General features: G+C 41.7%; 1 protein-coding gene and 1 pseudogene across 2 annotated transcripts in view; both read left to right on the forward strand.

Moving 5' to 3' along the window:
- NAV3 (neuron navigator 3) overlaps positions 1-19,939 on the forward strand; it is a 319,752-nt gene that overhangs the window by 157,936 nt on the left and 141,877 nt on the right. For both annotated transcript variants that reach the window (XM_053921041.1, XM_045187323.2), the window contains exons 9-11: positions 709-824; positions 17,266-17,374; positions 18,023-18,406. In XM_053921041.1, the coding sequence (XP_053777016.1) occupies positions 709-824; positions 17,266-17,374; positions 18,023-18,406 (609 nt within the window). The remainder of the gene's footprint in view (positions 1-708; positions 825-17,265; positions 17,375-18,022; positions 18,407-19,939) is intronic.
- On the forward strand, positions 15,647-16,673 carry LOC139440817 (transcription elongation factor A protein 3 pseudogene; annotated as a pseudogene).

Consider the following 19,939-nt stretch of genomic DNA (forward strand, 5'->3'; position numbering starts at 1 on the left):
ATGGTTTTTGGAGCAAAGCAAAAACTCAGCTCCCAAAACACATCCTGAATGCTCTTTTGCTTCATACAGATTTTGCTAGAGGGAAATACTGTGAATGTTTACCAGCAACATGGCCTCAAGCATTCAGGCTCCTGTGACAGCGGTGGGTCTTGTTCTGATAAGAAACACTGGCATCGGGCTTTAGACAGCCACCTGGGCACACGCGCAACCTGACTCAGCCTCTGAGAGATCGGGCTGTGCATACCGAGCCCACGTGACTGTGTGCAGGTGTGGCGCACAGCCCATTCACCAAAGCACCGTGACTCCGAGGCTTCCTGGCAGGCAGCCAGGAAGCTTTCCCAGGGGTCGCCAATCTCATTCCATAATCTCCATTTAAACTTACTCAGCAAGTAATAAAAATCTTTAAAAAACTTAAGAGGATTTTTTCCCTTCATTTATAGACAGCAGGCCAAGGAACAGGTCAGGAAGGTACAGTGGCCCACAAGGAACAAGCCTGAGTACAAGAAGAGAATACAGTGGACCTTAGAAGTGAGCAGGGAGGGGCAAGGAAATTCTCCTATAGCCAGAGAGCTTTGGAATGTCCCAGTCATAAAGACATGCTTACTTACCTTAACAGAAAACTTTTAATATGTTGACTTATGGTAGAGAACTTGAATGAGTCACTGGTCAGAGCAATTGCTATTTGTTTGTCTTCTTGGTTAATTTCAGAGCACATTCAGAAAATGAAGGTACTTCTTTATCATCTGCCGACTCCTGTACCAGTCCTACGAAGATGGATTTATCCTACAGTAAGACTGCTAAGCAGTGCCTGGAGGAGATATCTGGTAAGTGACCTGTCTGGTGGGTAGGCCAAGCCTCAGAATTTTTGTAATCTCTCCATAAGTCTCTTCGTTACATCGTATCTGTGCTATACTGCTCCTCTTAAGCATAACTGGACTGAGTTCATCTCATGCTTCAGAGGCTCTTAGATACTTGGCTATTCTGCTTAGGGTGATCCTTTGTTACTCTGTGAAGATTTCTGCAAAAAACAGGAGTGCTTTCCGAGACTGAGATTTAAATCATTGTTGCCCTTGGTCAAATGGAATGTAATCAGAGAAAACCTGGAGAATCTTCTATTGTTAATAATGCAGCCCTTGAACAAATTTGGAGATTTAAAAAGGATTAAGGATCAGGTGTCAATGTACATTTTTCATGGCCAATCCAGCCCTGCTCTGTCTTCAGTTCTGTGCTGTTGAGAACACTGCAGATGTGTATTCTGGAAAAAAATCGAATTATGGAAATATTTAAAAATATATAAACAATAGAAGAAAACAAAGACATATACACGCCCCAGACAGAGGCTGTCAGATATCGCTGTGTATGAAACAGGATTCTCGGCTTGACCCAGTGCTGTTTCCTAGGACCCAGGCAAGCCCAGGCGCATATGGAAGGCCGCTGGTGTAGTTTGTTACATACGGGTCTGCTCATGAGCAGCTACGCAAGCTCTTAGCAAAATTCACAGCCCCTAAGAGGAAAGAGACTTTGAGAACATTTTATCTGTTTCTAAGTGTAAGAATGCATGGGAGTAGAGGTATGTCTGTTATTCCAAAGTATCTCTGGTTCAGCACTTATGTATTCTAAAGGAAAAACCTAAAATAACTGCTTAATTTAAAATACTACTCCAGTACTCCAAGGACTCAAAGTCTTGCTCTGAAGCTCATGAAGGTAACGGTGTCACAGATTTGGGGGTTGAGAAAGTTCTTACCTCGGCAGACTTGGCATGCTTTGGCGAGCGTCAGCCATTATTGCACTGCTGACTGACGGGGTATCCGCCAGGACAGTGCAGCATCCCAGGGGTTCCCCCGGGATTATCATCAGTGGGATCATTAGGCATCCGGGCTTTCCTGTGGCTGTTACAGTGTTCCCGTGCAGGGCGGGGGTAGAAATGCTGATGCCCAGGCATAGCTGTGGGGATGGAATTTGTAGATTTTCCGAATAATTGGGGGAGGTGTTAGCTTTCCCTTTGCTCCAGATAGCCCCAGGGGCAGAATGATGATGCATATCTGCATCGTGACTAGATATTTTTTTAAACCTGGTCTGGCATGAAGAGTCATATGTTTCATGTAATCTTTTTTCATGAGTGTCTTCAATTAGGATCAGTATGCCTGTAAAATACTACAGCTCAAATCAGTGAGGGAAGATGCTTCAATGCAGTCTGAATTCTAATTTTTATGTACGTTTCACAAAGCAACGTTTTTTCTGAAATTAACATATTACTGAGTATTTCTGATTAAATAAATAATGTCTATTTGATTTTTTACTCTGGTTTCTTATTCCGTCTACCATTTGACCACTTTTTCATATTTCAGGTTAATATTTTCATTTAATGCTCTGATGTTTTAATGCAATACTACTCAAAAGTGAAATATAAATTAAATTTTAACAATCTAATAATATTAGAAGGTATTTTGTAGCAATAATTAATTTATATAGAACCATAGATTTGAGTCTGTGATTTAGATAGGAATATAATAAAAGAAAGAAAACAGCAAATAAATGCTGAAATTAGGCTTATCTGATTGTGTCGTTTTTACAATTACTTGTTTCAAATTAGCCTGTAGTGAGGTAGTGAAAATTCCTCTCCATGCAAACTTGATATTCGTGGAAGAAAGATGGTATTTGTCTGAGGTCAGTAAGCTGTAAATTGAATTCTATAATCTGAGCGGTCTGGATGTGGGTGCACCAGCGACCAATGATGAGAGGATGCTGGCACATCCCGACCTTCTTTTCAGTGAGCTAGTCTTCTAGTCTCTCCTGGACTACTTAGTCTCGCGGTCACACCCTATATCCCGGCATCTTCAGAATCTGTAACTTCTTTGTAACCTGAGTTCCATGCACCCCAATGTTGGCTGGTTGCGACCACCTATCTATCTCACCAGTGTTCTTCTTGTTTCCTTCCTCCACCACTGGTTCTACTAGGATTTCCAATCCATTGATCCCAGGGCCTTTTACTGACCTCCCCAAGCTCTGCATATATTTCTGCCCCCTTAATCAGCTGAATTCCTGTGGAAACTGAATGTAACTTTACTCTTGCATATACCCTTGACTACCTTGCTTCTTTCTCACTTCATTGTACTCATTTGATGAAATCACAGCCCTGGTTGAGTTCAGCTCTCCACTCAGGCCATGCCAGGATGATGGACCTGGAGAAAACACATCCCGTGTGGAGGTGACTCAATTTACCTTCACAACCACAATCTCAAGTGAGTATTTAATGATGCCCAGTGGTCACTCTGTATTTCCCTGGTCCATTTACTCTTTTTTATACCTTTTATTTTTATTTCAAACCTACAGTACTGCTTCCCTCATCCTTTCTCTTGACCAATGACCTTGATGTTGATTTCACTGAAAAAATTGAAGCAGGCAAAAAAGAATTTCACAGTCCCCTGCTACCGTATCTCCCTATGTGCAGCATTTATACTCCTTTGCTCTGCCTTTCCTTGGATTCCTTTCTCCGCTACCACTTTAATAGCTCCCTCTTCACCAAATCATCCTCTTTAACCCACAGGATGCTACCATCTCTCCAATCTTAATTGAAACAACAACAACAACTTTTCCTAATCCCTTTTACAGCTTTTCCTTTCTTTCTGATTTCTGTTGTCGCTACTTCATCCTGGCTGCTGGAGAAACCACAGACCACATATGCACTTGAACGTATTGCCAACCCCCACCTTAGACTGGCCCACAGGATCCTCTTTCAAAGACTCTGTGATCTGGAGAGCATTATGCTAAGTGAAATAAGCCAATCAGTGGAAGACAAATACTGTATGATCTCACTTATAAGAGGAATCTAATGAACAAAATAAACTAATAAGCAAAATATATCCAGAGACATGGAAACAGGGAACAGACTGGCAGCTGCCACAGGAAAGAGGGGGAGGAGGGAATGTTGGAAAGAGGGTGAAGGGACTGGTCAGAAAACGTGTATGAATGACCCATGGACATGGACAACAGTGTGGGGACGGACTGTGGGGGTGGGGTGCGGAGCAGGACAGAGGAGGGCAAAGGGGGAAAAATTGGGACAACTGTAATAGAATAAACAAGAATAAAAATGAGACAATGAAATATGGGAAGAGAAGTGTTCTAGGAAGAAGAAAAATTAATTCTGGCCTCTGCACTGCCATTATTTAGCTGTCTGCATTGCTCCTCGCTCCCGTTTTTTGTGAGGTGACTATTATGCTTATTAATCTTACAAGATTATGGTGAGGCTTGGTTTGATTCTCCCATCCATCACTTCAGTCACTATCGTCTGTTACTTTATACACGCCAGGCATGCAAAGCATTGGGAAACAAACACGACTAAGATGCGACTCTTCCTGTGGAAGAGTAAGAGAAATAAACTTTAAAACCTCAAATAATTGAATTATTAGACATAGAGGAAAAACTAACAGCTATAAAACGTTATATAGGGCTTAAAAGAAGGTGACACATGTATATTTTGGAATTCGAATGGACAAAGAAATCAGAGAATAATATTTCAGAAATAACTTTAGTGAAAATAATTTGGGGAAAAGTCTACTTACCTCATTTTGCATTGTAAAACAGCATTTTTCCTAAATTCATTCAGATCTTGGTAGCTCATGGGTTTCTATAAGCCAGCGTTTCAATGTTGTTGCTATTGTTGAACTCTTACTGCGAATGGTTGGTGTGGGGGCCTCACCGGGGGGCAATTCTGTCCTGCTCCCCAAGTAAACTAGCCTGAGTGACGTAGAGCTCTGGGGGAGTTAGCCTTGACAGGACAAGATCCAGGTTCTGTGAGTTTTTGAAGCCTGTACAATTTAGGAGAGTCTGAGAATAATACAAAAATAAAAATACAAAATGACTTGCAGTGTTAGGAAAGGGACTTCAGTGTGTTAGGAGCTCCGTATATTAAGCACCACTGGCTTCTCAGTGGCACACCTTCAAGACCGGGATAGTTTTGCCTGATTAGCATCCATTGCCCCATCTGCTAATGAGCACCTGGATTTGGGGGGAAGAGGGAGTGAGGGGAGACCATGACCCCACCATTTTCTGTTGCATGTGGGCCAAGTGATACTGACCCAAGCAGATCTGATCAGAACAACCGTTCCCTTCAGCACAGTGACTCCTTCAGGAAGGGACATGTGACCCAACTCAGTTCATTCACCACCAATGAGAATCAGTCTCAGAACTGTTCCTGAAACTATTAAGAAATAAATGCTCTTTTTTTCACTAGAACTGAAGCTAATCAAACTAGAGCTTGGAGCTGCTGGTGGTTACCTTCTCCCTCAAGTGAAACAAACAGAGGGAACATAACCTAAAGCAGGAGAAAATCAGCTCAAGGTCATACTATCCCCCCGCCCCGAACCCTCTGTGCCTTCCTGTCAATTTTCTGTTGTGGTACTTGGGGAAAATCCCTTTTTGTGCCTAAACAAATGTAAATAGCCTCCCTATTGCATAAGCTGGGAGAGGCATAACATGTAATGATTTGTGTTACTGTTAAAGAGCATACTCGAATGGCTCTCACTGCAAAGCAGATTTGTTAGAGGCATTCACCAAGTTAGCTGGGAAGGAAGCTTCACTGTTTACATTTTCAACTGAGCAGTAACTAATGTGATGTTACCAAAACATAGTGGGAGTTAACAATGTAGTTACATTATGGTGTGAAGATAACAGCATCAGAAATGAAGGACCGATGAAATGGCATTCTGGAGGAAACTCAAGACTTCCACTCTAGTGCTACTATATCCCTCTAAAGTCCTTATGTGTATCGTTCAAATTTCTTATTGTTTATTGTGTTCTTAGGGGGGGAAACTAGTGATATTTACCTGACCCAAAGGTGGTGGTTCTAGTAATTATTACATGCAGGCGACATGCATTATGTAATTTGTGTCAATGAATGAAGAAGCTTAGCCTTTAAGATTTGTGCTATGACCTTATCGTTACAAGCCTGGCTGCACTGACAGTTCCCATTTCACAGCTCTGGCGTGGCTTTTATTCTCACCTTCATGGACAAAAAGAGTCTGGCCCCGGAGGCCACCCCTTTCATCAGGTACCAAGAGAACCTGCTAAATGGAATGTGAGCTTTATTTTTCACTCTACTGGAATCATTCAAGAAAGATTTTAGATGTTTTTCTACATAGGTTCACACTTGACCTTTTTTTGCATAAGATGATCTACCAACATGTATGACATTTGTTTAGTGCACTTTTTAACCTTTATCTAGAATTTATATTCAACAGAAAAACATTAATAGATGCCAGGCTGACTCAGTATCAGCAAAGTTGGCATGTCATTTGTAAAATAAAATAAAATAAAATAAAATAAAACAAAGTCATAAAATAATTGGATGAACTCAGGAAGTCGTTTTAGAAGTGAGAATTTAGTTTAGACAGAGGGATACGCTAATGGTTACATGTGCTATTTCTGCCTTACCAGACTTCTTGTTGAAGAATGGGAAATGTCTGGTATTTGAGACTTTTGTAAATGATCACTTAAGTTGTCTTTTTCTTGAATGTTTATAAAAATTAAGAAGGTAGAGCTTGGATAACTTAAACAGCTATTTAGATCTTTTACTTAAATAGCCACTTTATAATTGTGTTTACTAAATAGCTGGAAACAATGCCTATTCAGAACGAAATACTTTGTTTTAGGTCTTGGCAAAATTAGAGTGATTTGTATGTTTTGTATTGATTGAGCTTATTTGTTGCCTATACATTAAGACTTCTTCTTTTACCTGTGTAACATATTGATATGTGTAAATCCAAATAAGCATAAACACGCTCATGTGTGAATATACACCCAAAGCAAGCAGAGATAGCTGCCTCGACAGAAGCAATACGTAGGTTCTCTGCTATTGTTCAGTGTAAACATATGGACTAATGTAGTTTCAGGGGAAAAAAGTACTGTAATTACAAAGTGACAACAATATCCTTAAACAAAGAGCCAAACCAAAATACCCCTTTGAACGTTTCTCTAGTAGGGTTATTTCTTCAGAATAACCTCCCGTCCTCACTGGCTGCATTGGAGTTAGCCTCCTCCTCCCTGGGTTGACCTCTGCGGGAAGATTCTACTGAATCAGGGTGGACTGCGTGATTTGATTTGATGAATAAGATGTGAGCGGGACTATGACATGGGCCATTCCTGAGCAGAAGCTGTAAGATCCATTGTTTGGATCTCTCATTTCTTCCCTCTGTCATGAGATCAACATGTCTCAGATTGGAGTTGCTCTTTTAGCTCGAGTCTTAGAATAAAGGGTACCTGACATAAAGGGTAATGTGTGTTTTTGTGGGGTTTTCGTAAGCCACTGAAATTTGTAAGTTGTTCGTGAATGCAACACAACTTGGTCGAAAGCAGAATTTCTCCGCCTCAGCACTGTCGGCAGTGCAGTCTTCATGAGGCTTTGTCACGCGCTGGGGTGTCCTGTCACTGCAGGGTGTTCGGCAGCCTATTGGCCTCCACCACTCAGACATCAGGAGCGTCACGCCCCCCAGATATGGCAACCACAAATAGCTCTTGATATTGATGAAGGCGTCCTGGGAGGGGCCAGTTAAAAACACGCCCCGTTGAAAAGCGCTCCTCTTAGCCTAATAGTTCTCAAAATGTCAGCCCGGAGCCAGCAGTGTCTGTATCACCTGGGAATGTGTAAGAAAGGTAAAGTCTCAGGCTCCTTTCACACCTATTGAATGAGTAGGGGTGGGGCTGGGGCCCAGCACGCTATATTTTAATAAACCCTTCAGGAGTTTCTGAAGGTTAAAGTTTAAGAACCACTGGCCTAAACTGAGTGGTACACAAGCATCTTTGTACAAAGAGAGGGCATAATTATTTTTTTTACTTACAGATGCAGAAAGTTAACTTTTTGGATGTTTAAAGCATAATGATTCCCTGGCTGCGAATCTGTGAGACCTTAGAGTACATGACAATATACTAGTGTAATATCTCTCAGACAAATTGAAGTTTTATAACTTCAACAAATTTACTATGGTCTCATAAACTGGTGATTCACTGAGTCACAATGACTAAAAATGAAGAAAAAATTGTCTGATTAGGAATCCAAAAGGAAGTGGCATTTTGATCTTCAAAAAAACACTTACAAAATGATGTTTTTAAAAGGGCAATTGTCCATTTCTATGACTTGACATTTATGTCTCCATTTCATTTGAACACATTTTACATAAACACAATTTGTTTTTAAAGAGCAAATAATTGAGAATCAGTATTTATTTGTTTAATTGCAAAATTTTTACCACAAATAATCTCTGTTCTTTCCATCTAACTATGTTTTATGCATCTGTGTAAAATGGATTTTGGGATGATGTGCCTTGAGCCCGAACATAAGGAATAATTAGCTTTTCAAAGTAGATTTTTATCATATTTAAAGGTATAGGCAATAAACATCAAACTTTTAATTTATATAATTAAGAGATTGGGCATTTCACTTAGTTGATTTTTTTAGAGGTGAAATATCAAAATTAATTTAATCATATTAGTTCAGAAAAGGATAGGGATTTATAAATCAATTTTAATGACATTTGAACATTTTTATATATTTCTCCATTTTTCCCTTTTACTAAGGAATGTTTATGGAGAGAAAACCTCCAAAGGTTTCCCTAAGTACTTTTTCCTTAGCTTTCGTGGTGCGTGTGGTCTCTGCTATACCTGGTAGGTGTTTCAAAAGTTTTCCTACAATCAGAATTTCAGGGCAGTGGTGTAGGACAAGGTAAATGCAAGATACTATAATTTTCTGTTTTTATCAAAATATTAAAAATAAAAAGGCTGGTATGCTGCAGTAGGTTGTTGGAATGGACTAGGAAAATGCTCAATATCAAAAGACGTAATGTGCATTTTATGATTTCTGTCACATCATTATGTTTTATGCACTTGGCCATAAACTTTCCATTATATGCTTTGAGTGAAAATATTGGGGGGGGGACCTTTTGTGTATATGGGAGTCTTTTTTGCAATTTTTTTTTACAGAGAGAAATCATAATTTTTATTGTCACGTTAGAATTTTCCTAAATATAACTCAGAATAAAAAGCCCTTGAATCTGTAAAAATGAAGTGAAGTCTTTTCCTTTAAAGCATTATCTGTCAGCCGGAATGTCATGCTCCGTTTTTTAGGTCCTTTACACTCTAGAATTTGATTTGTGCTTTTACAGCACAAATCCCAACATTCAGAAGGCAGATCTGCCTGCTTCAGCTGCCTGGAGCTATAGAGAATGAGTCTGTCATTCTCGGTGTTGGGAGTGTATGCCGCGTATGTGAGTATTGTGAGCATGTGTGTCCTTATCTGAGCCCGGGTGGCCGAGAGTGACTTAAATGTACATAGGATTGATAGTACAGATTCTCATTCAGCCTGGGCTTTGAAACCTGTGGCATTCGAGGCTGGACGGGCACCTCTGTGCCTCTGTTCTAATTGAGCAGTATGTTTGCTGCCATGGCAGCCAGCAGCATCCACTGCAGCAGCGAGGAAGAGCCATAGATCTGAGAATGCAGGTGGAATACTAAAACGCGAGGCGCTCGTGCAGGGCTGGGCTTCAGTGCTTCATTTCTGCTCTTACGGGGCTCTGATGAAGAGGCTACACATGATGCACCCAGTCAGCTCAGCTGGAGTCAAGGGCTGCAGACCTAAATCAGGGAAGGGCTGGTGAGAGGTAGGAAAAAAAAAAAAAAGCGAGAGACATAGCTGGTGCTTCACTACCTGGCATTTGGAAACACAGAAGCAAGAGAGGGAAATGTGGACCCACCACCCTGCTGAGACATGTGATTGGAGGAAGACGGGGAAACGTAGTTTGCTTCCTGTGTTACTTTTCAGCTGGAGCAGCATCTTTGGTGAACTCTTTTCTGCTTCCGATATGTTCAAGCAAAATGTTTGTAAATACTGCTGATTAAGGAACTGATGTAGCAAGCTGAATCGTGGCCAGCTACTTAATTGTACTGTAGCTCTAGAATCTTATCTGAATGTTTGAGCCTGTCTGAGTTTTTATTGAAGTGCATGTGCTAATTAAAACCAAAAGAGCAGTTGCCATCTCAGTGCAAAAAGACAGTATGAAGTCCAACTGAAAAGAAGAAACCACTGGAAGAGCCATGCAGCGGCCAGCTGAACTCTCTGTGTTTCGGAGCAAAGAAGGAAGGAGAAGGGGAGCTTGCCTTCAGAAACAAAAGTCCCTGACCAATCTTTCCCTCACCAGTGAGGGGGAGAGGAGACCCACTGTGCGCATTTCCAACTGGTTTGGAAATGCTGCAAAGGCCAGCCAGAGAGAAGCCCACTATGCAGAGAGGTGCTCCCTGTCCAGGTTCCTCTCACGGTCCGTGCAGTCGCTGTACCACACCAGCGGTGCCGGGGCCTGGCACCTCCTGCCCGCCAGCCAGTCCGGCGGTGGGGGCTTAGAGGACTGGTCTTCCAGACATGGCTGGGAAGGTGAGAGTGATGAAGATAGCAGGTCTGAAGATGAAAACGTGTCCTCCAAGCCGAGCAGCATCAGCAGGAGCTGGGCGGAAGAAGAGGGGGAAAGCTGCCTGCGGGAAGGCACGGCCCACCTGGATGAGGATGTGATCCTCACCATGCTGGGCGACCTGGAGCAGGCGCTGTACACGGACTGGATGGGTAAGTCGGGTTGGCTCTGCCGACCGGCGTAGGATCCTGAGCAGCTGCTCTTTTGCATTAGCCAAATATCTCCCATGTTTGTGGCTGATTTGTTTAAATTGTAGTTACTTAAAACTTTTAAATTCCTTATTTCTTGAGGCTATTTTCTTTATAAAGCTGAGCTGTGGTGACCAGTTGTGAAGTCTATTTGCAGAAAGTAAATAGCACCAGACTGCCCTGGGAATTGTTGGCTTGGTGTCCAGTACCTTCTAGACACCCATAAATAAGTGTCAATATATTAAGACTCCAAACATGTTTTTTACTTAGTTATTAATGGGGTCTTTTTAGTCAACCTCCCTCAAGGCGACCTCGCCACAGATGTATAATGAAGAATGAAAGACCTTGAGTAAATTTTCTGTGTAGCCAAGTGTTCCCTCTGCTGCCTCAGTGGTCCCTGGAGAAGCGGGCCCTTGTTTGTACTTCAGTGACAAGCACATGTGTCTGGTGGCACTTTCAGAAATGCAGAGGCCTCTTCTGATAGCCTGACTCACATAGGTTTTTGAGTTTTGTGTGTGTGTGTATGCTTGGCAAAAAAATGCTCCTCCGTGTATACATTTAAATTGCTTATGTAGATAACTGTGAAATGTTTTTAGACTTTACAAACTAGGCCTTTTTGACTACAACAGTCTCACTAGTAACTTCTGACATTATCTTTAATTCCATATGAAGATGTCTGAAGTAATGTTTTTTCAGTTTTGTGATTAAACATTAACTGTCAGTTTGACACTTGCCTGAATAGCTAAACTATATGTGTTTTCATTTTTATACCTAAATTCAGTGCTTTCTCAAAGTATATGTACAACATGAAGTCCCTTGTTCAAAAACCCACAAGTATTAAACCATTGAACGCACATCTCATGTCAATGTGCATTTTCACAGAGGACTTCACATAGGACTCCTTAAATCTGAAAGAATTAAGCCTGACCAGGTATCTTTTTGTTTCTGATTCATACAACTGATGCTAAATATAGGTTTGTTTTTATTCTCCGTATGGACCTTCTGTGTAAGATGTTTTATGAGCTTTTCTTGAATCTTGGTGAACTAGCTTTAGAAGCAAAAAGCTTAAAGAGACAGCAGAGGCAAATATTGCTCAGTTTTTAATGTTAGTTTGGCTTTAAAAGAGTAATGTTTCCACAGTTGTGAGAATAGTGATTTCTGAATCTGAACACACCTGGTACTCAGATGCTGAAGATTTCATTCTTCACCACTGTGAAGAGGGATTTCTGTGATGAACTGCTTTTCGTAAAAATCCTGGACACAGTACAAAGGCAAGAGAGGGAGTGGGAGCCTTAAGAATCTTTTTTTTTTCTTTTGTCCCTGAAACGGTAGTATCAAATGATATCCATCTTTTGCCTTTAAGGTGGTAGCATTTATCTTGTTCTAAGTACTTCTTATGTAAGTATTTTCCAAGATGTGAACAGAGTGCCTCCCCGACAGCGTTTGTTGGTTGCTCTGTTAAAGTAGAGCATGCTGTGGGTGGGTGCCACATGCCTTTTTGTGCAGAAATAACTTGGAGCATTACCGTCAGGGGCAGTCTCTCAGTAGAAATCTGTGTATTCCATGGTTTTTAAACTGAGCATCTACTTACTGTATTTATGGGATTTTTCTCTTTAAGCCATTTTTCCTGTTTATGCCACTACTCAAAAATGCAAAGGAGAAAGTAGGAGGAAGAGTTTATTCAAGTAGCTCTGATATGAATAATCATATCAGGACAGTGGAGCATTCCAGCGCAATCCCCTACATAATGAGGCATGTTAAGTCGGTGAGTCTTTGCAAGCCCAACACCCACAGGAATTTCAGGATTTCTGCCACGTGCCTGGCTAGGTTCTTCTTCTGACTCAAAATGGCCTCTTCCAAGTTAATTTTCAGGCAGGGTTCCTTGAGTTCAACTCTCTACTCTTGGATATCCTAATAAATCAGATGGACTAGTTTCTATGCTATAACTCTATAGGAGAATATTTAAAAGGTAACTGATGAGTTGAAAATTTTCCATCCAAATTACTGCTGGACTCATCCCCCAAGTTAGGGTTATTTCTCAAAATAAATCAGAGAGCTGTACTATAAACAATAACATTTGCAATGTGGATGGTATGGAGAACATAATTCTCTGTGAATCAGGTTCATTCATATGTAATTTGATTTCCTATTAAAAGATGACAGGGCTGGCAGTGCTGATTACAGTGTGTATAATTAAAGCCCACACAATAAGAGCTGGACCACACAGATTAAAGAGTTCATCTGCCACTAAGTAAAATTGCAAAAGCACCAACTTAAGCCTGGTATTCTGTGCCCTACTCATAGAGGAGACCTTACAAGCATGAGAAAGCAGTTTGCACCAATGCCAGAAACTCCAAGTGAATTGCAGAATGCACTATTCCGGAAAATAGGTGTAAACCCTTACTGTTGCGGCTGACACGGCTTTGAGATATGGAAGTGGGAGGGGTACAGCATTTTTGTGACTATGTAAATTTCTCACGTGCAATTTTCTGTTAACTTTGATACTAAATGTTTATTTTATTTATGCACCTACATTTGAGCTTCTTCGTTGTAATTCCCTCCCCAACCCCAATCCTCTACGCATCATTTGGATACAGATTTACAGGATGTTTCAGACCTGACCATTCCTTAGGGGGTTGTAAGTGCATTTAATCGTGTCTTGTCTTTTGTATGTCACTGAAGACACTGCAATCATTTTTATTTTGGTTATTATCTTTCATGACATGAACTGGGCAGGACTTACGTTTTGCTCAACAGGTGCTGGGAGGAAAAGATCCATTTGTGGGATTGTTCTGAGTGGTGCAGCGTCGTGAGTGGGGTCGTGATGAGAAACACCAAAGGGGGGTTGGGTTTGGGTTCTGAATCCTGAGGGGAGCTATGTGAGCAAATAATAAATCCAACCAGAAGACTCCAAGGGTCTAAGAAGCCTGCTGGGTCAGAAGAAGGACATTTAAAAGATGAAGATGTGAAAAAACATTTAGAAAAATGGAATATCTGAAATACAATGTTCTTGAAGTTTATACAAAAAAGGTATTGAAAATAATTCAAATATCAGTGTAATTAATATTACGCCAGTGGCAAGTGGTGGGGATTCACTTAACAGTTCTCCTGGGGGACGTGTGTCAGAGCTAGAGGACATGCAACGGCATATTCCAGGAACTTGTGTGAAGTCCAGGACGGCACTCCGCCCCCTGCAGAAAAAGATTGTCTCCGCTTTCCTCCTGGAAGATGTCTTGTCCCTTGTCATCACTTAGATTCAAAGGCTTCTAGACTGTGTGAAACCTTATTCAGCTTTAGTGCCCCTCTACATTTGTCTCTTCACTATGTCTTTTGTGCACTTTGAGTAAAATCTCCTCTTTGCCTCTGCCTTCCCTTTCACTGAAATGATATTCTTTTTCTGCTTTTTAAGGTTTCCTTACAAAAACCTCCTTTTTCTTCAAGGTTCTGCCAGATGATGTGAAAGTAAAAGGTAGACTTCTTTCCAGCCACTTCTCAAATATACCATGTTATTTTTATGAAGGGAAGGATGGAAAGAATTTCCAGGGAGAACACGGTTAGGGTTCCGAGTCTGAAAGAATGCAGATGTGTGAGGTTAGACAGGGCACGACTCCGGTCAGTGTGGGGGAGGTCTATGCCACGTGCGTGAGGGCGCAGCGTGTGGCGTACTAGCCCTGAAAAATATATTGAGGGAGTTTTTCTGTCCTTTCTAAGTTTAAAACAATAATGCCATTATTAAGCATATTTGAATGATCTGATTAATTTGTAAATTGAAAGGAAGAGATTTATGGACTGGCGGCAGCATGGTGGTTGTCTTGGCAACCAGCCAGACTGAGGATAATGAACAATGGAGTGATGTTTGGCCGGAGAAGACAATAGGAGAATCAGCAGGGGCTGTCTTCCCACACTCCAGCGGCTGCCGCAGTGAGGTGACCGCCAAGTCGCTCCGCCTCAGAGCCACCGGGACACTGCGTGGAAGTTAAAGGGAGGCAAATTATTACTCGTCCTTAGAAGTGTTTTCACAATTAGACATATCTCACATTGGAAGGAGACATCTTTTACTGGAGAGGAAGGAGCCTGGGAGGTTTCAGGCAGAGGCTGTGGCCATCTCCACAGGGAGATATGAATGAGTCCACTTGCTGGCTCAGAGGTAAGGCGAGGTAATCTCTGAAATCCCCAGGAGCACTACAGTTACACTAAAATGTTCGACGGGTGCATTTGTTATGCATTTCTAAAAGTTTGGCATGAGTCCTGTGGAAGAAAATGAACAGATTGAATATCTACCTATGTTCATAAAACAGGTTATAGACATGCATCCTGAGTTCCTACGTGACAGTTTTCATAGTGGAGGGCAATATAGGCCACTTTCTAACTTATGCTTCCTTCTCTTTTTCCATCCTTCCATCCCCTTTTTATTTCCTCCGCTTCCTCCCCTTTACCTTGCCTCTCCTTAATCTATCCATTCCAATTCCTTCCTTCCTTCTTTTCCTCCTTATTAAAATTTTTCATCACTAGAAATCCTCTTGAGCCTAAATTAAACAGAATAAAAACTGTTTTCTCTACCCTCTTGCCATGATATTACTATCCAGACACATCAGCTTTAAATGGCCACTGGCCTGGGCAGTATTATGTGACCATAGACAAAATGGTTTAAAGTCATTTGTACCCCCAAATGGCAGGCAGTGGTTGTGAAAGGCCAGTGTTGGTTGTGCTGGCAGGGCTGCTTGTTTCATGTGCATTAATCATACTCTAGGTTTAGATGCCTAGAACTTCCCTGGAACTCTGGTATAACATGTGAGTGGACAATTCGGTTCCCTGTAGAAAGTGGAGATGTAATTAAAAATAAAGCCACTCGATGCTATAAGTCTTGGTCCATGAATCTATCAGAATAAAGGATTTAAAGAGGTATTGCCTTTGTGTGGGTTGCACACCCACTGCCCCTGTGCCTCCTGCTCCCAAGGCCTGGCTGCTTCCCTGCACCCCTCACCCTGCTGGGTGTCATGGGCCGACATGGCCTAGGAAGAGGAGCTGCTGAGAATCACCAAAAAGCTGGACATCGTGGTAGCTAGGATGCACACAGAAGGGGCCCTTGACCTTCTGAGGAAGCTGAACAGCTTCCAGATGTCCGTCCAGCTCTTCCAGACAACCAGGCTTGGACTAGGCTCTGCAAGCACTGCCCAGATAAACAGGTGGCAGCCTGGGCCAAAGTCCTCATCAAAAACTGGCAGCGGCTACTGGACTCCCCTGGCGAGCCCAGAGGAGAAAAAGGAAAGAAAAGAGAAAAATCTGGGAAGGAAGAAAAAGGGCTTGACTATTGCAGTTGGAAGCCAGAGGCAGACTTTTTTCCCCTAAGGAAGAAACCAGGGGAAGGGCCAGAAGACAGTAGAGACTCTGTGGACTCAGGCCCTCTGTCACCTCCTGTCCCAAAGGCCATTGATGGAAAGATCAAACAGCTGCAAATCAAAGGCAGGGACCCCACAAAATACCCAGCAGCCACTCGAGCCCTACCTTTGCCCCCTTCATCAGCCTCTTGGCAGCCTGCTATCTCACAGGGGACCCTGTGCCGGACAAGTGTGTGGAGATGCTCTCAGTGGCCTTGAAGGCAGATGATAATTACAGGGGCTATGGAGTCAGTTGCGACAAGATGGCATCAGATTTCAAAGATGGTATTTAACAGGAGCTCAAGAGTACAGACAGGAAGTATTGGAACTGCCTGCACAGCCGAATCAGCAGCCTCGAGGACCCCCGCACCCCTGCCTGCAGTGACTGCTCAATTGGGCCGTCACTGCTGACCTTGTTGCCAAGATGACAGCAGATGAAATGGCCAATGATGAGCTGAGGGAGGTGAGGATAGCCGTCACCCAGGAGGCTATCTGGGAGCACCAGTGGCCAAGAGAGGTGGCACCAACACTGACAACCACTTCCAGTGCAGCAAATGCAGGAACGGTACCTACAACCAGGTGCAGATAGTACTGATAAGCCAGTGACTACCTTGGTCTTATGCAATGAAAGCATCAATCTTTGGAAGTTCCACTGATAGAACTCCCAGCCAGGACTTCAGAGAACAAGGTGAGGAAGAGCAAAGAGAAAACACTAAGCCATTATAACTGGAGAAAAAAAAATTAAAATGAAGGGGGAAAAAAAGAAGACCTTGCTCCTGTAAGAAAAGGCCCCCATCCTATTTTCTTATCTCAGAGTCCAAACATATACTTGATACATAAGGCAAGTTTATCTCAACTGTTCTGAATGCTCTTAGAAACAGATAGCTACAGAAATAATCAGTGTCCAAATAATTTCAGCTTTTTAAATCTGAGCTCAGTAACATGGAGTAATATGCAGTGTATTTCCAAATTGCTCTCTCATTTTGCAGTGATTAAGGTCATAGACCTACAAAGTATCATTGTATTGTCATCACTCAAATTATTACTTCCAATATTACATTTATTTCTATCCATGTTTTATCTGTAGAAAGAAGAATGATAATTTTAGGTGATAATATTCATTTGGAATTTTCTACCTATCATTTTACTTTTGAGAAAAAGAATTTACATTACTTATATATGCATACAATTATTCTCAGGACAGTGAATGACATGAATAACAAGTGAATTATTGTGTTACTTTTCTAGGTGAAGACCCTGAAACAAGGAGAATGAGAACAGTCAAGAACATAGCAGATTTGAGGCAGAATTTAGAAGAGACGATGTCCAGTCTTCGTGGGACCCAGATAAGCCACAGGTTTCTTCTCAATTCTGCATAATTTGGGGCCAGTAAAGAACATAACTTCTTATAATGATAGAAAAGGAATTTTAGCTTTCCTTTCTTATCTTCCCACTTAAATTTCACATGACAACCAACTGGTTACTTCTGAGCACATGACCTCCACCTTTTTCTCCTATCCACCTTTTCTCCAGTGTATTTTCCCATTTAAACCGAATCAGCTGCTGAAACTACCATCCTCACGACCAGGTAGATTTTCCTGCCTGCCCTAAAGAGCAAGTGCAGAAGTTGCTGTTGAAATGCATCTGAGGAGTGGTAGAGAGACTTCCAAACATCATTGTAGCTAACTTCCACAATAGTTCCAGGAAGGCTGTAATTGGGTAAATTAAGTTTGTTGAGAATGTGAAACAGTGTTTCATTTTATCTAAACTGTAATGATAGCCTTTCTTTTGAAAGCAAAACACAGCTAATGAATGCCCTTTCCCACACTTTAACCCCCACAGAGGTGTTTAGAATCTCATTATGAATGTATAATTTGGCTTTCCTGAAAATCACAGTCTTCTAACAAATGACTCCAATTCCAGCCTTTCCTCCTGTCTTCATGCATTCTTCATAAATGGCTCCCAGTGAACCAGAGTCCAGTTACTTTTCCATTTTGTTTGACAGCACCCTGGAGACAACATTCGACAGCACAGTGACAACGGAAGTGAACGGAAGGACCATACCCAACTTGACAAGCCGACCCACCCCCATGACCTGGAGGCTGGGCCAGGCATGTCCTCGACTTCAGGCTGGGGATGCCCCCTCCCTAGGGGCCGGCTACCCCCGCAGTGGCACGAGCCGGTTCATCCACACGGACCCCTCCAGGTTCATGTACACGACGCCCCTCCGCCGAGCTGCCGTGTCTCGGCTGGGAAACGTGTCGCAAATTGACATGAGTGAGAAAGCAAGCAGTGACCTGGACATGTCTGCTGAAGTCGACGTTGGCGGGTACATGAGTGATGGAGATATCCTTGGGAAGAGTCTCAGGACTGATGACATCAACAGTGGGTGAGTGGCGCTGGGCCCTGCTCTCTAACAGGATTATGTAAAGAGGAAAAGTGGTCTGCTGAGATGCGTCAGTTATAACAGGGCCTATGGGTTAGAAAGTGAGAGAAATCTAAGGTGCTGGGATTTTTCGGGTCCTCTCTTCTGCTCATTCATGAAAAGGAAAGTATCTCAAATTTCTCTAAAATCTCTTTATTATCAGCCATTAAATTTTTCTGTTCTTGGTTTGGAGAAACATGTGTGCCTTGTGCTTACATGGTTCTTAGATATCAGATTTCATAGTAAAGGACGTGGGAAGAAGACAGGAGGAGTTTTGCTGAGCTGTTTGATTTTTTTTTTTTTTTGCTTGTCAAAGCTGTCTTAACTGCCTTGAGAAACGAATATTTTCTAGTGTTCTTAAATTATGTACCTCCAATCTAACTTGAGGGAAAATCATGTTAGAGTTGAATGTTTCCATCTATTTATTGTTATGATCTCAGATTTCTTGTTTATCTTAGCTCCTATTTTCTTTTTGTTCCTAATAGATTCCAAAAAATGTTGTGATTATGAAAATCTTAAAGTACTTTGGCAATTTGGAGTGTTTATTTCAATCTGAGGTTGAGCCTCAATGGACACAATAGGGTAGTTCTATTAAAACTACTTTTATCAACTATTGTAATTGCCCTTTTGAATACTTCCTATGACCTATTACACTGTTGTTAACTGTGTCAAAGACACTGATTCATTTAACCTTCCCCCACCAGCCCTTATGAGGTGAGTATTTTTATACTTGTCTTACAGATGGGTAAACTGATCCTGACTGGCCTAATTGTATTGGTTAAAGGAAGACCAGACTTACATTAGAACTCAGGTGGTTCTGACTTTAAAACCCAGGCTCTGTAATGCAAGGGAAAGCTTCCCAATTAATCTCATCTGCATTGTTTCTGTGCGAGTCTGGGTTTTGACCTACTCTTCCTTTGTCCTTGTGCATTTGAAGACCAGTGTCAGAAATCACTCTTCCACATGACTAAACCCGTCCTGACTTTCCATGAAAAGCTTGTTGGAGGGTGAAGAGACCTAAAAAGTACAAAAGAGATTGTAATCTGATGTCTAGCTCTTTTCTGATAACCACCAGTCCATTCCAGGCAGCCGTGTTACCTGAATTTCTAACGATTTATAATTAGGGAGACAGATTATGGTCAATTAAGGTAGGAAGTGATTGAGTTCCCACTGGATTCAGAGTTCCCCATTTAAATCCCTTTCTACTGTTTGCTCTCTGTGGACTCCTTAGAAGCTTAATTTATTGAAATTCATTTTTGTCACCTATAAAAGGGATAACATTGAAGAATCTCCCTGAAATTATTTGGAATGAAGGAAATAATCCACAACATTTTACATAACACAACCCCTGTCACAATATAAGTGATCAGTAAGTTTATCATCATCATGATTACATTTACTATTGTTAATAATCGTGCCAATTGATAGTTGTTATCATTAATTATGGTGAGTATTTAGCACCACCTAGAAGGGAACACCCAGTTCAGGGGACATGGC

Source organism: Desmodus rotundus, chromosome 3 (genome assembly GCF_022682495.2).
Source record: "Desmodus rotundus isolate HL8 chromosome 3, HLdesRot8A.1, whole genome shotgun sequence".
Classification (NCBI taxonomy): domain Eukaryota; kingdom Metazoa; phylum Chordata; class Mammalia; order Chiroptera; family Phyllostomidae; genus Desmodus; species Desmodus rotundus.